The following is a 20,167-nucleotide window of genomic DNA, read 5'->3' on the forward strand; positions in this document are numbered from 1 at the left end:
TACTCGAGGGACAAATCCGCTGCTACACCGGCGCAGCGAATCTTCACCAAATTTAACTAAACTGCCCATTCCTGACCTCGAACGGTACACACGGAGAATTAATTATAGGGTACGCCGAGTACATCCTGTTTTTTTAGAGAAGTCATCGGAAAGGAGTTTGGAACGATCAAGCTAGTAGTCGTAACCAAAGAAGCATAGAGATATAGTGGCAAAGGGTTGTTGCATGGTGTGAAATATCAGCAATCCAAAGATTTGTGCAGTCTAGCATTCTAGGCTCTCCATCAAATCCAAGGGTGTCTGCATGTCAACAGAAGCAATACAAAAACGGAAGAGTTTAGCTATCCTGGATACAAATCCTTGCCTAGCTATCACTAGTGAATTATGATAATTAAGTTTATACCGTTGCGTGAAAACGGGTAGTACACTCAGTCTGGGTCTATAGAGAACTTTCCAAACATGCTTTCAGACACGACGTAATATTTGGTGTCTTTTTTTTCACATCAATGAGATTATGACGCAACAAGACAGTTCAGTTTGGATTTCGAGGTCAAAGTTTATTCTGTGTATGTTTCTGCAAAATCAGGACAATGTCACATCCTGTTAGGCGTCTGTTTGTAGACACTGCGTGCAGTAACGCATTCTTTGTGAACTGCATCAGAAGGTTGTTGTTTGTGTAAATAGATAATATTTAGATATCTAATATTATGAAAAACAAGGTAGAAATTCCTGACCAATGAGGAAACGACATCAAAGATAATTACAGTTTATTAGTTACGACAATTGTGGCTTGGTCCGGAAGATGGTAGTGAGGGTCCGAAGCTGCTATTAGATTGCTAACTCATCAACGCTCATCATCATTACCACTTACACAACACCAGCGACAAGATGCTGTCTGAACACGGACAGTTTACGGCGATTGTTCTGTGTTTCACTCTGACTCTCTGTCATGCATGGACAAGTGAGTCTGCGCACATGCTATATCGCCTCCTCCACTCTGACATATTTTCTGCTCAGCCTGTCCCACTCTCAAGCCACCGTTGAGAGGCTCGGTGCGGATCGACCATCGCTCTATCGGCGGGACAAGCTCTAGAGCCACATATTCTTGTCAACCGGGCTACTACGTGAGCACTACGTTCGACACCCGCGTCTGCTTGGCGAGCAGGTGGCTGGGACCCAACCCCACGTGTGAGAAATCACGTAAGTAAAGGAAGTTCTAACGACCGACAACAAAATTCGCGAATATAATCGTCCGCCTTCCGTTTCAGTTTGTCCAACTCTGTCTGCTCCGTCTCCCGGTGGTCTGGTGACAACCGACGTGCGCAAGAGTTCAGGCCAAGCCACCTACAGTTGCCGCGGCAATTACCACCTTGTCGGTCAACATGTGAGAGAGTGTAAAGACGGCAGATGGCAAGGCAACGCACCTCTCTGCGTGGGTGAGGAAGCCGTTTGGTAGCCTCGTCCTCCAGACTCGTGTAGCGCCAATTAGAATCGGGTCTGGGAGGTCGAGGCTACACATTTTGTTGCATGCAGAAGTGGGACTAACATTAGTGAACGTCCTACATTTTGATTCAAGTGTGCACTGCACGTTCCTCCCTCCATGATCTTATCTACTTTAATTAATTGCAATTGTACGCACGTAATAAATAAGTTAATTAATTAATTAGTACCGCAGAGAAAATTTTGATTTGTACTAATTGACTAGACTGCGTGCCAGGCTAATCACGTGACGTTGTGTAGAACATGGACAATTTGCACTAACTGAAATGTTGTATGTTATGTTGCCATAGCGTGCCGATTTCCTTCTCCTCCTGAATTTGGTTTGGGACCTCAGATTGTCAACATTGCAGATCAGCTACAAATTGCTACCTACAAATGTGAAGTAGGTTACAAGCTGGTCGGTGAAGCTAATCTTGTCTGCCGTAATGGCTTGATAATTGGGAAACTACCAACTTGCCAATTGGGTAAGTGAGTGGCAATAGCCTATTCATAGTATTTCTCATCTGTGGTTACTTGGCTACACGTTTGTTAGAGACATTATGTTTGTTCTTTGTCTGAGGTCATTGTAATTGGTGTCATTGTGTCACTGTGTTTGTTCTTTGTCTGTGGCTATTGTAATTGGTGTTATTAAAGTCTGTTGTAAAATTGAAGAAGCCGTGGGAATTTGTGGCAAGGATTAGAGAGACTGAGGGTCACTTGTGTGGATGCTAAATGGTCTCATTTGTATCTCTTCTGCACAAAGTATATTTTTCTATATTGCATGTTGTGATAGCTTAAAAACATGGACAAGAGAAGGTTTCGAAAAACAAGATTCTTGTTGAATTCTTTGTCACCAACTACTCTGATGTTGATAAGCAACATTAAAAGATCTTGTTATTAGGGGTGACCCTGCAACAATAATTTAATTGCACATGTGTGCACAACTGATCTAGACAAAGGGTTTTGAGTGTTTTTACAAAATGTCTTTCATTTTTTAACAGACTTGAGCGAGTGCTGTATCTGTTGTAGATGTGTTTGGAGGTGACAATGGAATCTGTGACTTCTCGGACGTCTCAGAGCAGTGTCAATACGTCAATGATGCAAACGCTCCATACCAGTGGGAAATTAAAGACACAATTTGTCCTTCACCTCTTGTCAGCCCAGGTTCTAAAACACCGACCAATACTTCTCAACCAACACTTCCAAGCATATCTTTGAGACCATTGCCCGCTTTCCTGCAGAGTTTAGTGGATGACATCAACTCGGTTGTCTCACAACTAAAGCAAGTTACCAGTAATGACGACGACGACGACGACGACGACGACGACGATGATGGTGATGATGACGACGATGATACACAGAAGAAACCAATTGCTTTGCCACTGTGTTCTGAGTCACCTAAACCCACTACAACACTGGTAGTGTATTTTCCCAAGTCTCAATCACCTAAATCTTTCACATCTATGCAGAAAGCGTCTGATGATGACGACGACGACGACGACGACAAAAAGAGTGATGACTTAGTTCCTGTGGCTAGTCCTCTTGTAGGGAAAGCAGTCGCACCAGTTATTGACCATGCTTCATTCGAGGTTGGGCTAATGTCAATATCTCATGCCAAGTACATCAAGTTCACTTTGGATGTACCTGTTGAGGCATTGCATCACGTGATCATAGTTTCTGGACATTGCTTTCCAGATCCCCCTGGTTCGCAATACCCTGTTCACGTGACACCTACTCTGTCCGGTCCTCAACCATACAACCACAATTTCTGTTTGAATATTGACAGCAAAGTCAGATGTGATTCGTCTCAGTCTTTCACCTTTGGTATCCGTGTTACCATATACTTTATTTATGTCAGTAACACGCCTGCACAGATCACGTTCCAACCCAAGGGTGCTTATCGAACCTTTTCTGAAGCTCAATGTCTGGGTCAGATACTTGCATGTGTGCACTTGTGCTGTTGTCTTTTTCAACTGATTTTTTTGCAGGAACTAAGGGTGACAACGAGTGATCAAGGTTTATTGTGAAAGGTAAACTGATTGATATTGACTGAGACTGATTGCTGATTTCAATGAGTAGTTATTGACTGTTTTTGTAGAAGAAAGTTATGTTAGAGGACGTTTAAATAAGAATAGTAGTAGGGTAGTGGGTTGATGCGATTCTGTGTTTGCTTTGTTTTGTTGTTAGGTTAGCTACTAGAGACACACAAGCCAATGATATTTGGCTTCAGAAATTTCTATTTGTTTGTTCGCCTACTACTTCCTCACGCTTGACTCATTGTTGCTCGAATTCTCCAGACATGCTTACCGAATGAAGACGAACGTAACGATAACAGTCTCAATAGGTGGGCTCCCTTTCTGTGGTCGATCCTTGAGCGATAAAGCTCTCTAGTGCGTCCGACATCGATCGGATTGCTAAGCACGATATTCAAGAGCATAGCGCGCAAGGGAATATACAGTTTTTCGCTTTCGAATAGTCGAAATAGAGCGTATAATATAGGCGATGTCACAATAGGTGACGTCACAATTAATGCAAGGCTACAGTACGTGGATTACTTGATGGTTTCTTTTAGAGTTCAAGAGACGACGTACAGGTAAACTGTTCAGTCTGATGACTGATCTATTCCAGAGTCTTGTGCCACTATATTACAACTCGTACAGTACTAATTTATGCTAACACGAAACTAACACACTAAACTAAGCAACTCACAAGTTCAAGGTTTATTCAAAAATAAGCATTTATAAGTTAGTTTATCTAGTATTTATAAGTTAGTTTATCTAGTATTTATAAGTTAGTTTATCTAGTATTTGTAAGTTAGTTTATCTAGTATTTGTAAGTTAGTTTATCTAGTATTTATAAGTTAGTTTATCTAGTATCTGGTATGTTCTCCTTTCGCTTGCGATTACGTCAAGTAGTCTGTGTTTGTAGACTCTGGCTTTGGCATTGCTCCATGGTAATTTAGCTCATTCCTCTACACAAAAAAGCCTTCATGCAGTTCTATTAGATTTTTGAGATGACGAGAATGAACAGGTTTTTATTAATTAAATCAATTAGTTTGTTGAAATCATTCTAAGACTTAATTAATTAATGAATAATCTGTAACGGTTGTAACCACATGCACTCTCAACGACTCTAGAGACTAATTCCAGAAAACTTACGTTTACTTTCGCCTCCTCTTAGCTCTAAAGCTAAGCACAGCATTATCTAGCGACTAGACGGGACATATATAGTCGCGTGTTACTTGTCCGACCCCCTTGGGACAGGACCCCTGTTGGATAAGTGGAAATGTTGGCTAACTGCAGCTGTTACGAACTCAACTATTGTTCATATTATATAGCATTTTTTTCCGCATTAGGTGTACATGTACACTGAATGTAGATGTGAATTTAAACGAACCAAATGTCTTATTGATCTAGAGATAAAAATTTTACATGATTGATTGTAACTTTATATGTATGTACAGTAATATGCAGGATGCGTTATTGTCACATCATCTGAAGAACTAAATTTCTAGTCAGTTCGGGGATGCAAAACTTCTCAACGAAATACCAAATTCTCTCTAGCTAGTAAATAAGCATGGCTCGGAGATACCAAATTCCGTGGGATGCCAAATTCCAAAGGACACGGCCTCGCAAGCCAAGCCTTCCTCCGCGCTCACTGTGACAGTAACACCGGTCTAGTGACCGCGTGTCGACACCCCTCCACACATGCACTTTGTAACCCGGATTGTAACATTTGCAACTGTTGTGCTCGATGGAACTTGATGATCTTCTGTCGCGCAAAGTCAGTTCCAACGACCAAGCGACTAATTCGACCGAAGCCGAAACGGCATTCACAAACGCATTGTACTCTGAACTGACGAGAAACTTTCAAAGTGAAACGGTAAACGAAGAAGAAGATGAGTTGACAAAGTCTCTGCTGCGTGCAGTGACGTCACAAAACAGCAATCGAGCCGAGGCGGTAAAAGAGATACTCGAGAAAGGTGCCGATCCCAACAAACGGTACGGCGGCAAGAAGAGGACTGCAATGCATGAGGTACTACGTCGCTATCAGCCAGACAGTCCGGTCGACGACGAAAACGTCGCCGAAGATTTGCAGGGCGAGTCTCTAGAGTGTCGGTCGATGTTAACGTTTGGCGAAAGTCACGTGATTTTGTTCCGCAGTCATGCAGTTGCTCCTCTTGTACGGCGGTAACGTGAATGTGAAAGACTGGCAAGGAAACACATCTGTACATCAGGCTATTGTATCTAACGTACCGACCGACATTTGTCGCGTTTTGTTTGCAAAGTCGTCTGAAGATGTGTTTGCAGATGAAGAGTTCAAGCGTCTGTATTTGGTACGTCAAACAAACCACGCATGCACCTTATTAATTAACGTGCATGGAATTATTAATTTACTTAAAATTATGAAAGAGTTTGATTCTGTTTGTAGAATCATGCTATAAAGGACGTCAATCTAGAGACGTATCGCCGAAATCTGGTGGAGAGACGAGTCTGGTCTTGGCCACCGGACAACCGATGGTTCTGTACCATCTTGTGTCACGTGATAGCGACCCGACCCGATTGGGCCGCTTTCTTGCAGAGCACCATAGAAGAGACACCGCTGGACTTTTCTGGCATCGTCGACAATTTGCTGGCATTTGCAGCGACTTACGGAAGTTCAGAATCGGTGAAGGTATCTACGGATTCTATTAATTAATTAATATTGACTATCAATCAATTTTATTGCAAATTTGTTTGTGTTTGCATGTAAAGTTTTTGCTCGACAATGGTGCAAATCCGAACGCTGACGTCAAATGTCCTGTTTTGTTGGAGGCTGCTATTTGTGCGAGAGACGCTAAAGCAAAAATCAAGCTCTTGCTAAATAGAGGGGCGGTTCCTCTTGCAGGATCGTTCAGCAATAGTGATCCGTCGAGCTCATTGTGCGGTGCTCCATCTAGAAACTCGGCCGACGACGCTAGAATTATAGCGATGAGTTTCGCAGGAAGCAACACTGTCGATGCTCAGCTTTTCCATAGGGATTACGAATTTTTATCTCCACTGGCTGCGGAAGGAACCAAGTTGATCATGGCGTCGGCAAGACCGTTGCAAATGGCTCTTCGCTTGAGTCGCTTGTATAAGAAAATGACTGACATCGATTACTTCAATCGAGAAGAGTGTCAGGAAATGGCAGACAAATTTGAGACAGTAGCTGTGGACATGATGGAGAACGCATCACTCACCGATGCTCGTACGGCTCTAGAAAAGGATATACTTGAAGGAAGCGTAAGAAATCAGCAGAAAATAGTAAGTGTGGAATGGGTAATCACTTTTATTGTCTAACCGTTCTGACTGTTGTCTGTGTTTCTGCATGGTGCAGTTCATTTCTAACTCTGTAGTGCAGAGAGCAGTTACGGACGTCTGGTATGGTTCTAGGCAGCATTTCAGTTGGCTAGAGTTGTTAAAATCGTTACTGCTGTTTGTGGTTCACGTTCTGATGTACTCCCTAGCCGCTCCATTCGTTTGGGTATTAACTCCTCTGCACAGGAACAATACGTCTGGGACTGCAAGTTCTTTTGTAAGGGTACTGAAAAGGTTGTTCATCTCGTTTCCTACGACACCGATGGCTATCCTACCGTATATTGCTCATAGTATATCATTGATTCTTTTTGTTGTACTCATGGTCGTCGTCATTCACAAAGGAAGCTCCATGTCACACTTTACTTCTACAGAAGCAATTATGTGTCTCTTTCTTTTTGGATCAGTCGAGACAGAGATTTGTCAGCTGAGACGTCTAAAACGAAAGCGTTACTTTAATTTTGATAGCTTTAAAAAGTGGATGGACATTGCAGTCGTCAATTTACTGACAATCTACTTTCTTCTTCGACTTGTCGTCGTCGCATCCGACGGTCATCATCAGTACCGGTCTCATTTGCAGCGAGCAGCGGTTCATCTTCTAGGATTTATCGGTCTCATCGCATGTGTTCGCATTATGACGTTTTGGCAAGCTCACTCCATACTCGGTCCGATTCAGATATCGTTCCGTCGCGTCGCTATCGACGTCGCGAAGTTTCTCGTCATTCTCGCCGTGTTCTTGTTCGGTTTTTCAGTTTGTGTTGCAGCTATTTATTCGTCTTACAACTTCTACGCTCACGACACTTTGAATTCGGCTGAAACCAACAGTTCCGGCGAAGTCAATGAAACGATGAAAGGACAGGTACCTCCATCCGTCGATGGGTATCAAACGTCCCGTATATTGCTCATGCTCACTTAAATTGACACTATTTTTCTCCTAGGGTATTTAATTGTCTTCAGTCGTTGTTTTGGGGTTTGTTTGGCGTAATCGATCTCGAAGAGTTCGAAATAACGGGAACGCAAACGACTCCAGCTGAGACAATAATTGGCACGTTTATGTTAGCTATATGGATGGTCGCGGCAGTCATTGCACTAACAAATCTGTTGATTGCTCTTATATCTACGTCATTTGAAAACGTACAGGTAAGTTTATCTGATTTAATTATGTGATGTTGTTTTACTGAGTAGGAATTTGTTTACTTCTCAGGAAAATGCCGATCAAGAATGGAAGTATGCACGAGCGAATATTGTATTTGCTGGATTTGTTCAACTTATTCCTGTGCCGTTCAACATATTGTCTATACCGAGACGATACGCTTGTGTAAGTGATCGAATGCTTAGTGTAGTGGTGTGTGTGTGTGTGTGTGTGTGTGTGTGTGTGTGTGTGTGTGTGTGTGTGTGTGTGTGTGTGTGTGTGTGTGTGTGTGTGTGTGTATGTGTGTGTGCGCGCGCGCGCGCGTGTACATACACAAACAAAGCAGCAAAATAGAGACAATTCCACTAACGTTTCACGCTAACAGGAGACTTGCCTGTAACTAAATTTTAAGTAAAGTGCCCGGTTTAATGTAACATAGACAAAAACGTGTATCAAGAAAAATTTGACAAGAGCTACATGTACATAGTGATTGTCTAGCTCACAGATGTAAGTAGGAAACGACAACGAACTGCTCTTGAACGTCTTGACACGTGCACAGTACTAGTGACGGTATTAGTTCACACCAGACTTTTCGCTTCTAATCATAATTAGTCTAATACCATTTATACAAGGCTTCACTACTCCAGTCGAAGCACGTGACACCTGCGCGTGATGGGAAGTCTGAAGGTTTTGTTTTTGGTACACCGTTTCTCTGCTCTACGTTGCACGTCCTCTACGTTTGCTACCTTTGTAGCAAGAACGATTCCCGCTGTCGTGGGCTTCCGGCATCAGGGGCGTACCGTGGCATGGGCTAAATGGGCTATAGCCCCCCCAGTTTTTGTGGGCGTTTCCCATTTTGTCAGGTGAAAACTAGCGTTACGTAGCTTTTTGTAAGAGTTCTGTGCAAGAGGAAACCGCAGGATGATTTTTCAGTAAATAGGTGCTTGTTTAGTCTGCTCCATACTGTATATATGTATACGAGTAAACGTAATACTTTGTGGTCTGCATTGTTGCTACTAATACAATTTTTGTCAAAGGGGCGTGTCAGTGTTCGGGTATTTCAGCCCCCCCAATTCCAATGGCCACGGTACGCCCCTGCCGGCATTCTCCATTTGGGACAAAATCAGATAAAAAATCATACTTTTCTCGCACATCCAGTCTTTTTTCCGTGTTACATGTAGTCATGATGTTCAATTAAATATTACATATATATATATATATATATATATATATATATATATATAGATGTTTGTAGGACATTAAAAGTGCAGTTTCCTTAAAGATTACCTGCGTTAATCACTATGATTAGCATATATTATATTATATATTTCTAGAATTATATTATTAGGATAAACTATTGTATTATCACTAACTATGATTAGCCTAGACTAGTGGCGGTGTAATTAGACACGCACATGAGATTTTAATTAACGAGACTCATCTCAAACTTATCAAAATGTCTGAGCTACATGTCAGTGCATGCATGATGCTGCAACGCAGTGAACCACCATGCATAGTCATACTAATTAATTAACTAATTTGCATTTGCTACACTGACTGGTTTACTTGATCATTTGCTGTTTAGTCTCCGTCAAAGAGTAAACATCAACATGTTTGCAACTTCGATGTCAATTTTCTTACAAAGATCACGTGGGCAAATAACCAACTAGTTGAACAACTTCAACGCCATTATCGGAAACAAATATCGGAAGATACAGCTAAGAAAGGCGATGTCGAAGAGCTAACCTCTACTATAAACAATGTAAGTTGTAAGTTTTCTGTTAATTAACTTGTCATGTACCATAAATAATAATGATAATAATTATATATTTATTTTGTATCATACCCGTATGGCTAACAAAACTGTTTTTACTACATTTAATTAATCGTTTTTATTATCAGGTCGTGTCAGGAATAAACACGAGCAAAGAATGTTGTCAAGTAGACAGGAAGTCGATTGATAACGACTTGATGTTGACGATGCAATGCATCAGAGAAGATTTCCGTCGACTAGAGAAGCATTTGAGCGATCGCCTGACGGATCTCGAGTGTCAACTGGCTGCATTGGTTACAAGAATTTCTACTGACAAACCAGACTAACGTACATTGTGTCTGTCATTAAAGTATATAATTCTTGCTAATGAGTTTGTACTTTAAAATCTCATTGAATGCAATGACGAGACGCTTAGATTTTTGTGTTAGTTAAAAAATCGATAATTTCTTGCAAGACTATGAAGTAGCAAAAGAGCCAGTCTACTAGCTGTCAAACTTTTACTAATATATTAATTTAGTGGCTCTCTGTGCTTGCTCGTTTCGATCGTCACTAATTACGCGCATGCGCGAGTGGGGGCAGACGTGTCTCAACGAGGTTGCGTTTTCACAGTTTACGTCCGGCGTCTCACACCTATTTGTGACGGTGCTGTTGATGGAGAACATATGCCAGTGTGCCGCGAGGAAATGAGGTTCCCCCGCAATCGATCTAATTGTGGCACTACAATCTTCGCCGGCGTGTCGCTCTGCATTCTGGTCGTTATTTACGTTTACGCGTCACCTCGTCGTGCTACAACAAGCACAGAATTACTAGTGGAAAAACCAAACCCGAAACCCGATTACAGAGCCGCAAGAGTGGATATCGAAGTGGAAAACTCGGGCGTCATGGTGTTTCTTCATATTCAGAAGACTGGGGGAACAGAGTTCGGTCGTCATCTTTTGTTTTTGGACGTCGGGAGACCTTGTCAAGTTCCTAGAAAGGGAAGTGGTAGGGCAATGAAGGCTCCTAAAGGCTCAAAATGTTTTCGACCAGGGAAGTCACCTGGAGAGTCTAAGTCTGAGAAGGAGATGTGGCTCTTTTCTCGCTTTACAAGAGGTTGGCCCTGTGGTCTTCATGCTGATTGGACTGAATTGCATGAGTGTGTTGAAAAAACTATAAATAGAAAGGAAGGACCGAAAGAGCGTCAATTCTTTTATGTGACGATTCTGAGGGAGCCAGTGGCTCGTTTCCTTAGTGAATTTGCTCATGTGAAACGTGGTGCAACATGGGCTTCACAGCATCACTGCAACAAGAAACCAGTAACGCAGAAGCAGCTGCCGGATTGCTATCCAGGATTTTCGAAGAGAAAGAGATGGCCAAATGTATCACTCGATAACTTTTTAAGCTGCAAGTCGAATCTTGGAATTAATCGCCAGACACGGATGCTGGCCAATCTGAGTCTAGTTGATTGTTATAACACAAATACTTACCCACAAAAGGAGAGAGATGAAATGATGCTCAACAGTGCTATGATTAATCTTCGAACTCTTGCCTATTTTGGGCTCAACGAATACCAGACTGAGACCAAGGAGTTGTTTGAGTACACGTTTGGTTTGAAATTCATGGATCAGTTTAGTATGAGAAATGAGAGCAAGGTGAACGCAAGAGCAGAACAAGAAGTATTGACAGACGACGACATAGCAAAGATCGAGGAAACAAACGATTTAGATATTCAATTGTACAGCTATGCCAAGAAGTTGTTTCTTGAAAGGGTCAAGGCAATGAAAAACAATTCTACATTTCGTTGGACCAAATATCAGCAATACTTGTTGCTGGTCAATGATGATACCATTGATGATGAGACATGATCTCTAGGGTCTAATAAGGATATCACTATTTCTGAATTATTTTGATGATTAATCATTGGAGTACTTTTTGTGTATTGAAGTTAGTTATCTTGATACTTGCAGTTGATATTGTTTTTAGGTAGACTGCTTTTCTAGTCTATTCTCTAGATTCTTTATTACTGACATTGACATTTGTGTTATTTGTCAGGAATTTTAAATTATATAGTTAAACTATAATGTGAAGGAATTAATTAGAGCAACTGGGAAAATTCGGAATTCAATTGGAATCAATATGTGTAGATGTTGCCATGCATGACGAAAGAGCATGTAATAAATACAAAGTTTAACAATAAAGTAAACTGTTGAACACATTGGAGTTGCCTAACACTCCCTACTTCAGTTTCTGTTATGTAACAATGGTGTCTCTGGCCACCTTTCACTAGCAAGTCACAGGTTCACGTAGAACTCATAGCTACGCAAGACAAATGCTGTATTGCATGTCTAGTAGAAGACATTGCTAGTATGCATGATAAAAAATGGAACAAGACATGCAATGTAATCCATGTCCATTGATCGAGACTGTACCGAGCTTTGTATGTACTGTACAAGAGCACTCGATCATATGTACACGAGATTCCAGGGGCAAAGATGTCTTTCTCATTTGTGTTGACACTTAGTTAGAGATAGACAGGTAAGCATGTGTCAAATGGTCTAGGCGCCTGTGATTAGTGGCAGTATTTCCTCACACTCTCAAGATGTGGTAATCTACCGTGAGTGTGCAGGCAAGACAATATTTATTAGTAAAAATGTGGATCATGCTGCAGTAGGCTGTACGGTAGGTATATCACTTCCTAAAACGGGCCAGAGCCAGTGCCTGGATATTATAATTATTTTGGGCTAGTACTCTAACATGCAGTCACGGCTTCACCATCGTAGATGTACAGTTTTAGGCCTGCCTTTGCTTTCGGTGGTCCTTCCGTGCGAGGATTAGCAACGGGACTGTATCACGTGATGTTGCCTTTCTAGTGACTTGGTTCTGTTTCACCTCTCAACACTCTAATATTTTAGTAGGTACTAGTAGAGTGTCTCTAGGTGCCTGTTATTTCAAATGTTGCCATCTATTCACTGCTACTCTAGAGAGGTCTATACTGAAAACGTTAATTAATTAATTTGTTTGATAAGTAGATATTAATTTATAAGTAGATATTAATTTATTAATTAATTAGTCAAGTTTAATTTTATCTTGTTCCTGTCTTTTGTCAAAGACTATACGCTACATGTATTGCTTTGGGCAGTCATAAGAGATCAATTTGTACATAATTAATTAATTAAACAATTATTTAATTAGACAATACACAAATATACAAAGTTTAAAGCTTCCCTGCTTGTCGTGTACGTTGTTGTGAGTTATTAATAGTTATCGTTAGGAGCACGTTGTAGCGTTCAACCCATATATAAACATATTAATTGATTTTAATTGTAATTCGCGCGTCCAAAGAGTCTGGGTCCGAGGAAACGCGCGCAATGGCGGACCGCCTGCACTCTCTTCTCCGCGAGCTCAACGGCCTTTTGCAGTCTACGTCTGCACAGAGAGCGAACGAAGGGAACAACGTTGCAGAAGACATTTTTCTAATGTGTATGTCAAGTTTGTCAGAATCAGAACTCGGTCAGTTGGTTTTGCTCACCTGTTGGTTGACACAAATGAGTTTACAATTGCTTTATGTGATTTCCTTTTTTGTGCAGCGTACTACTCGTCTCTTTTGTTCAAGGAAGGAGGTCTATTTACTTTTTTAAGAAACGCTGCTGGAGCGGATGAGGTTGACTAGTCTGATTTTAATAATTAATTTTAATACTTAATTTTAATACTTACTTTTAATACTTACTTTTAATAATTAATTTTATAATTAATTTTAATACTTAATTTTAATACTTACTTTTAATACTTACTTTTAATAATTAATTTTATAATTAATTTTAATAATTAATTTTAATACTTAATTTTAATACTTAATTTTAATACTTACTTTTAATAATTAATTTTATAATTAATTTTAATACTTAATTTTAATACCTAATTTTAATACTTAATTTTAATAATTAATTTAATAATTAATTTTAATAATTAATTTTAATAACTAATTTTAATAATTAATTTTAATAACTAATTTTAATAACTAATTTTAATAACTAATTTTAATAATTAATTTTAATACTTAATGTTAATAATTAATTTTAATAATTAATTTTAATAATTAATTTTAATAATTAATTTAATTTATGAACCTGTTAATACTACACACGACTGCTTGGCGTTTCAGCAATGTTAAGATTAGCTGATATGATAAAGTGAATGTATTCTGTTAGGTTTGTATGCGTAGCCAGGATTGCAAACCAAGGGCTCTTGGGTACAATAAACAATATATTATGTACATTCATTTAACTTGTAAAGTGTTGCTGGCATGTGAAGAAAGTCAAGCTCATTGCAGTACACTTAGTATACAGTAATCGCAACAAGCATAGTTTACTACACACATGTGCATACAGTACAACCTCGATTATCCGGACTACTCTGGAGACAGGTTAGAAGTCCGGATAATCGAGTGTCCAATAATCAAAAGTTGATAAATATCAACTAATTTTTCTCTACTGTACAAGACCACACTCTTTCCACACTTACTGTACATTCAGGTCACTAGAAGGGTCATCAACAGCTATCTTTTTATTACATTATTATTACATTCTCTGTTATGTATTTGCTCATTTATGAAAGGCTGTACCTACAGCATATTCCTAGAGTACAAAGTGAAATATATTATAGTGCCTTTATCCGGAACGCAAAAAGTCGGGGACACAGAATTTGCCTGGATAATCGAAAGTCTGAATAATTGAGGTCTGGATAATCAAGGTTGTACTGTACCTGCCTTGGAGTACGGACTGTCTGTGTCAGCACTAATTTGAACTTTGCAGTGATGACGGAACATTTCCTACCAGTGATTCAAGACAGAAGGCACGGGGTGCTCGAGCACTCTGAGCACCCCCTCTGGCTGCGCCACTGCTGACACATGCTAGCAAATATTGAGTTTAAAGTTTGCTATAATTGTCAAGATATAGGGTGCTACCTAGCCTTTGTTTGTAAATATTATCTAGTTGAAGAATGAAGCTTAAATACGAGACGAGAGTCTTGTGTTTGAGAACACACGTCGTTACTGTGATCTTTCTGATGGGAAGTGGTGCACGAGACTCAACAGACATAATGATTCTCACTTTTTGTATCAGACGACGTTGAATACAAAACATTGGCCAATGCAAGGCAAAAGAAAGAATAGTCACGGAGTGCCAAATACACAATATTTGTTATGTAGCATTTGTATTAATTTGTACTCTTTAAAATTGAGCAAATTGTACGATAGAAGTATTTGTACATTGCTAAATTAATGGACACAGCAGTGATTGATGGCTGAGGCAATTTTTGAGTTCTTCACGTGGAGGCTTATCTGAGCATGTTGCTAATTGTTAATTCTGTTTACTATTGTTTTCAGACTCTGCTGAGGGAGGGCTTTTGTTTGTGTTGTCGTTTAGTTGTTGTTGATTGCTTGCTTAGTGCTATATTGATTTGTTGTGTTACTTGGGTGGGTAGTCACAATCACGTTTGCTGGAAAGCGAAAAAGCTATCTAACCGTTAGGGACTGTTTCTTGTGATGCCTTGTGTATCATTGCCCCTATACTCTCATTAGTGTATCAAATACTAATTGATAATAGTAAAATTTGATTAGATTAAATACAAATTAAATTGTAGTGAAAGTTTATAAATATGGAAGTCAGTACTACAGCAGCAGCTTTCGATCTTTCTTTCTTTGTTGTTGGTTAACACAAATGCTTTTCGTTTGCCTTTGTTGTTTGTTTGATGATGAGTGTAGTGATTTCTGTCTTATCAGTGTGTGAGTGATGATATTGATGTTCAGTTTGCAGCTTGCAAGGAGGAACTTCTACGTCTAGTTGAGAATTATGTCGGTAAGATGGGCAAAAAGTTTCTACCTTACGTCGTTTCAGCCAAGGTATAATGCATTATAGTACACCTTGTTTAATTACATAATTTGGTTGTGTTAAAGTACATTGATGCTGTAGGATGTTTGTGTATCTTTGTTTACAAGAGAGAAAGCCAGTCGTGTGAAAGCAGCCACTTTTGGTCCATTTATTGCTGTGAGGAGCTACGGTATAATTACTGTCATACATGTATGCTAACTGTATGGTACCTTATCACAGGTTATTCAGTTGTGTCGTCATTCTACTCAGAAAGAAGCTCTGAAAATTGAAAAAGTTGTTGAAAAGTAAGTCGTTTCTGTTAGTTTAATGACATTACTGCAATGGTATGAAGTTCAATTTATATCAAGTCACAAAATTGTCGATTTGGAATAACGTCAATCATGTTTTTGTCAAATGCGTTGTTGCCATTTTAAATAGAATTTATTGGTGCACCTGTGACTTAGATGTGATGCCAATGTGGTGCAGCAAAATGCATGTTTATTTGGATATCTCAGAGCTGTGACTTACATCATTCTATTTGTTTATGAAATTTGTGGCATTAATGTATTCACTACTGTATGTACATGATGAGAGTCAGTGTACGACAAATCGGTTTGTCCGGGTGCCCACAACAACCAATGACCGGACACCTGAAATGAGAGGCTACAGTAGGGTTGCTCAGGGACAACCAGCTGACAGCTACTTTATCGTTCAGTTTGACATTTTCTTTCTGAACAAGCCTACACATGCGAGATGGAAGCTGTGGTTGACATGTCATCGTTTGAGAGTCACAAGTGTTGAAGGGACCACTTCAAATGCTACCACCCAATTGACCAGTTTCCAGCTGTCATGGCAGTATAAACTAACAGCTACATTTTGGTATTAAGTTAGCATGCACTAAAATATTTACCCCTTGTGGATGTGCTGAGAGGTAAAGTAATTGGTTCCATTGTTGTTCGATTTATTGTATTTGCAACAGGAGTAATGAATGTGCCATTAAAATTTGGCATATGGTTGCCCCAGGACACTTAGAGGTGGGATGATTGTCGTACACTAAGAGTTATTACACAGAAGTTTGTGAAAGAAATGGTTCTAAAATGGCAAGCAGCAAGTGGACTAATCTTGTTTACAATTTACAAATTGTTATAGCAAAGGGTAGGCTTGATTGGTTTTGTGTATTGCTCGCTGTGAGCACAGTCTAGTGAGAGAGCTGTTGTACAGCTATGTAGCTCTGTGAAATGATACCGTCAAATTGAGGATAATGTTGTTTGTACTGAATGCAGGCGTTTAATGTCAATGTAGTAGAGAATTATGACTGTCACCAGTCTGATATGTTGAGATGAACTCTTGTGTATAATTTTATTTATTTTGTTTTAAAGATACTTTCTGGCTTGCACTCAACCAACAAAGCACACTGCAACTGGTAAAGAGTTCAGCCGTGTCTATACGTTTTAGTGTCCTAGGTAATACTGTTGTGTTTCAGTGAGGTGTGGAATATATCAATTATTGGGAACAATTGGTGAAGTGTTTCCGGAAAAGATGGAGCCTTTTGCTTCCAGACTGCTCACCATTTATCTCAGCAACCTCAAGGAAGAGGTACGTTTGGGTAAAACTTTCTGATATTGCCATTTCAATTTATAACATTTTATTCCCTTGTTTATGTATGTTGGTCTGTTGTCAATTTTTTCTGTTAGCACAGTCAGTGCATGTTGAATTCTGAACACGCTTTGCATATTTTTCTCAGCAGCAATTTGTCAGTTGACTTGTTTGGTCAATGTATTATGCAAAAGTTGATAGACAGAAGAGGCATTAGAATTGTTTGTTTGTGTGTGTTTAAAACATTTTTTAGTTTTGAGCAATTTGAAGTACTTGAATTTAGGGTTTATTGGTAATGATTTGAATTTTCAAAATCTGTCTGAAACTTATGAAAATAGAGAAGCACTATAGTACGTACTAAACTCCTGGCTTTTAGCTTACTAACGTAGTAGGTGTACGAGGATGCAAATATGTCATGAGATACAAGGTCGCGTGGACGTCACTAGACACCTCATGCCAAGACATATCTAATTAACTAAACAAATTGTGGTTGACATAGTAACACTAATGTTTTGTGAGCCCTTGCAACACGTACATAACTGGTGGCATCTGTTCTTGTGACAATGAACGCATGTGCTGTAGGCATGGCAACGTTGTCGAGTTTTTATTCATCACGTGACTGCTGGCGTTACTGTACCTTAGCACTTCTGCGCCTCGGGTAATAACATATATTATTAATTGTAAAGGTTTTAATAATTAAGGTGAACCACTTCATGTATAGTTACATGCACAGTGTTCCACATGACTACCTGATTGCTCTATTACATGTATTGCAATTGTGACTGTTCGAATTAGCGGCAGTTCTAGGATTGCCACTGTGAAAGTCTTGAAAGGAGATACGTACAACACAGTTTTGTAGAGCTAATCATTGCTTCTTTTTGTACTCGGAGAGAATTTGGGAAAGATGTTCAATATTATCTGGCTCTTTGGCATTACTTACAAATTTAGCATAGTTGCTATTTCAACATTTGACGAAAACGTGATAGTTGCTGGTGATTCCCAGTTCTATAGACATGTACAATTATGTTTTGGTTATTGAGTCATGTCATGTTATGTATTGTTGGTTAACATTGCTTGATAAACACAATTAATTGGGTTCAAACATCTAGACATTGGGAAGGTATATGCATTAGTTTTATTCGGTGCACCTATCACAATTTGGATTCATGGCTAAATATTCATTACTCAGAGAAACAAAACTGTCAATTATCAGGAAACTGCTACTTGATTATGTCATCATGTTGTCACTGCATTATCTATTGATGCATGATTTGTAGTAATTGTTTGTTATCTTGTGCTGCATTTTATATCACCAGATGGTTTCTAAGAAGTCAAAGAAGCCAGAAATGCTTGTCATATCTGGGTGCTTGAAAGGTCTTACTGCTTTGCTAGTGAACTTTCCACCAACGGGTGATTAGATACATCAAGTTTTCTAAGTGTTACAAATGTGACGTACAACTTGTTTGCTAACAGATTCTAAGGTTCTTGCAGAACTTTTTAGTTACACCAGGAAAGCAATTGATCCTCAGGTATAGGGACTTAAAGTCGTAAGTTGATTGTAGTGTGTAGATCGTGTTGTTATGTGTAGGTCAGATTAGCACGATATGATGTGCCCAAAGGTGCGTACTTATGATATTAATGAATGCTAATATTTCATGCTGTGTCAGTGACACTACTAGTGGCTTGTGACAGAGATGTTTTGATTTAAAATCGAGTGTTACTGTGCTCTGTGAAAGTCTAACTTGGCAGTGTATAAATTTGCATGGTTTTCTTTCTTTTCGGATACTTGGATGTGGTGGAACTATGCAAACAATGACGTTTTTGATGTTGGTGCAAATTTGGGGCAAAATGGCATGTGCCTGTGCCTGAGTGCACACACACACACACACACACACACACACACACACACACACACACGCGCACACACACACACACACACACACACACACACACGGACACACACGAACACACACACACACACACACACACACACACACACACACACACACATGAACACACCCACACCCACGCACACACACACACACACACACACACACACACACACACACAACTGTTTCAATAGTCACACCAATACATAATATGGTAAACAGCTTATTGTTCTATATTGGTATGTTAGATTAGGCATTTGTCTTTACATTAGAAGTGTCTATGGTTATTCTCTGTTACTGCTATGAAGGTTCTTTCTGGTTATGAAGAGTTGCGTTATGCTTTCTAGGAGGTCTTGCCTTGCTAGCACGACATGCTGGCTTGTTTCCTGAATATCTCACAAAAGACCATCAGGTGGTGGTATCTTAGATTCTGATTTTTGGCAATTGTGTGTATGGCATGTCCTGCTTTGTAGGGCGTGTATGCTGTCATGTTCAAATGGTGTAATCATGTTAACAAAGACATGAAATTTGCTGCTTTTGATGCATTGGAAGCATTCCTACAACAGGTGAGACGTCTAATTATAAAGATGGTTTCTATGATTTTTTGTTTAATTAAGTTGTTTGCATGATGTTACGCGGTGCTTTATACGTGCCGGGATCGTTCTAGGTGATTTGGTCGTTTTGTGCAAAGTGTACGTTTGCTAGGCTGTTGTGTGCAGATTTCCAGTCTTATGTTGTATACCGTAATGTCATGTGTAAAGCCAATCTCAAATGAAAGCCGCAAAATTGAAGACCTCGTGCTGTGTACAAGCCGGTCGTGTGTAGAAGCCGAGCTTTTGTTCAAGACACTCAGCATGTCTACGTGCATGTGCACATGCGCATGTGTAATAGTGTGCTGTCAATATCTTAACAAATCTTGCTTTTTCAAATGGTATATGTTTGTCATGTCTGCAGTAATAATACACCTGGTACATCTTGCTTGTTCAAATGGCACATAACCTTGTTGTGAATATAACCGTTTTTGAGTGCCTTAAATATTAGCCTGAATTTCAATTTGGCTTATATACAGAAATATGCAAGGTTTTTGTATGCGACATTACGATATGTATCTGATAGAA

At 39.5% G+C, this 20,167-nt stretch overlaps 4 protein-coding genes across 4 annotated transcripts in view; all 4 read left to right on the top strand.

Moving 5' to 3' along the window:
* The first annotated feature begins 840 nt into the window (after positions 1 to 840).
* Positions 841 to 3,709, top strand: LOC134178110 (E-selectin-like). Its single transcript, XM_062644902.1, has 6 exons — positions 841 to 958; positions 1,015 to 1,197; positions 1,266 to 1,433; positions 1,788 to 1,961; positions 2,506 to 3,405; positions 3,465 to 3,709. The coding sequence occupies exons 1-6, from the start codon at positions 886 to 888 to the stop codon at positions 3,485 to 3,487; spliced, it is 1,521 nt and encodes a 506-aa protein (XP_062500886.1). The 5' UTR covers positions 841 to 885; the 3' UTR covers positions 3,488 to 3,709.
* A 1,325-nt stretch (positions 3,710 to 5,034) lies between these two features.
* LOC134178109 (short transient receptor potential channel 1-like) lies at positions 5,035 to 10,245 on the top strand. Its single transcript, XM_062644901.1, has 9 exons — positions 5,035 to 5,575; positions 5,640 to 5,812; positions 5,908 to 6,150; positions 6,231 to 6,761; positions 6,835 to 7,691; positions 7,751 to 7,952; positions 8,017 to 8,130; positions 9,530 to 9,706; positions 9,847 to 10,245. The coding sequence occupies exons 1-9, from the start codon at positions 5,230 to 5,232 to the stop codon at positions 10,042 to 10,044; spliced, it is 2,841 nt and encodes a 946-aa protein (XP_062500885.1). The 5' UTR covers positions 5,035 to 5,229; the 3' UTR covers positions 10,045 to 10,245.
* A 36-nt stretch (positions 10,246 to 10,281) lies between these two features.
* On the top strand, positions 10,282 to 11,811 carry LOC134178111 (heparan-sulfate 6-O-sulfotransferase 1-B-like). Its single transcript, XM_062644903.1, has one exon. The coding sequence runs from the start codon at positions 10,381 to 10,383 to the stop codon at positions 11,560 to 11,562; it is 1,182 nt and encodes a 393-aa protein (XP_062500887.1). The 5' UTR covers positions 10,282 to 10,380; the 3' UTR covers positions 11,563 to 11,811.
* A 1,254-nt stretch (positions 11,812 to 13,065) lies between these two features.
* Positions 13,066 to 20,167, top strand: part of LOC134178455 (DNA-dependent protein kinase catalytic subunit-like) — a 33,245-nt gene continuing 26,143 nt past the window's right edge. The window contains 12 exon segments of the mRNA XM_062645333.1: positions 13,066 to 13,207; positions 13,285 to 13,358; positions 15,504 to 15,596; positions 15,667 to 15,741; positions 15,805 to 15,869; positions 16,944 to 16,987; positions 17,048 to 17,160; positions 18,477 to 18,587; positions 18,642 to 18,689; positions 18,749 to 18,779; positions 19,397 to 19,461; positions 19,523 to 19,615. Of these exon segments, the coding sequence (XP_062501317.1) occupies positions 13,066 to 13,207; positions 13,285 to 13,358; positions 15,504 to 15,596; positions 15,667 to 15,741; positions 15,805 to 15,869; positions 16,944 to 16,987; positions 17,048 to 17,160; positions 18,477 to 18,587; positions 18,642 to 18,689; positions 18,749 to 18,779; positions 19,397 to 19,461; positions 19,523 to 19,615 (954 nt within the window).

Source organism: Corticium candelabrum, chromosome 4 (assembly GCF_963422355.1).
Source record: "Corticium candelabrum chromosome 4, ooCorCand1.1, whole genome shotgun sequence".
Classification (NCBI taxonomy): domain Eukaryota; kingdom Metazoa; phylum Porifera; class Homoscleromorpha; order Homosclerophorida; family Plakinidae; genus Corticium; species Corticium candelabrum.

Bases quoted from the DNA above. Each gene is read 5' to 3' on its own strand.
- LOC134178110 (XM_062644902.1), top strand. From the start codon at position 886: ATGCTGTCTGAACACGGACAGTTTACGGCGATTGTTCTGTGTTTCACT. The intron at 1,434-1,787 runs GTGAGGAAGCCG...ATGTTGCCATAG, and splicing joins CAACGCACCTCTCTGCGTGG to CGTGCCGATTTCCTTCTCCT. The intron at 1,962-2,505 runs GTAAGTGAGTGG...TATCTGTTGTAG, and splicing joins ACTACCAACTTGCCAATTGG to ATGTGTTTGGAGGTGACAAT.
- LOC134178111 (XM_062644903.1), top strand. From the start codon at position 10,381: ATGCCAGTGTGCCGCGAGGAAATGAGGTTCCCCCGCAATCGATCTAAT.
- LOC134178109 (XM_062644901.1), top strand. From the start codon at position 5,230: ATGGAACTTGATGATCTTCTGTCGCGCAAAGTCAGTTCCAACGACCAA. The intron at 5,813-5,907 runs GTACGTCAAACA...TTCTGTTTGTAG, and splicing joins AGTTCAAGCGTCTGTATTTG to AATCATGCTATAAAGGACGT. The intron at 6,151-6,230 runs GTATCTACGGAT...TTGCATGTAAAG, and splicing joins GAAGTTCAGAATCGGTGAAG to TTTTTGCTCGACAATGGTGC.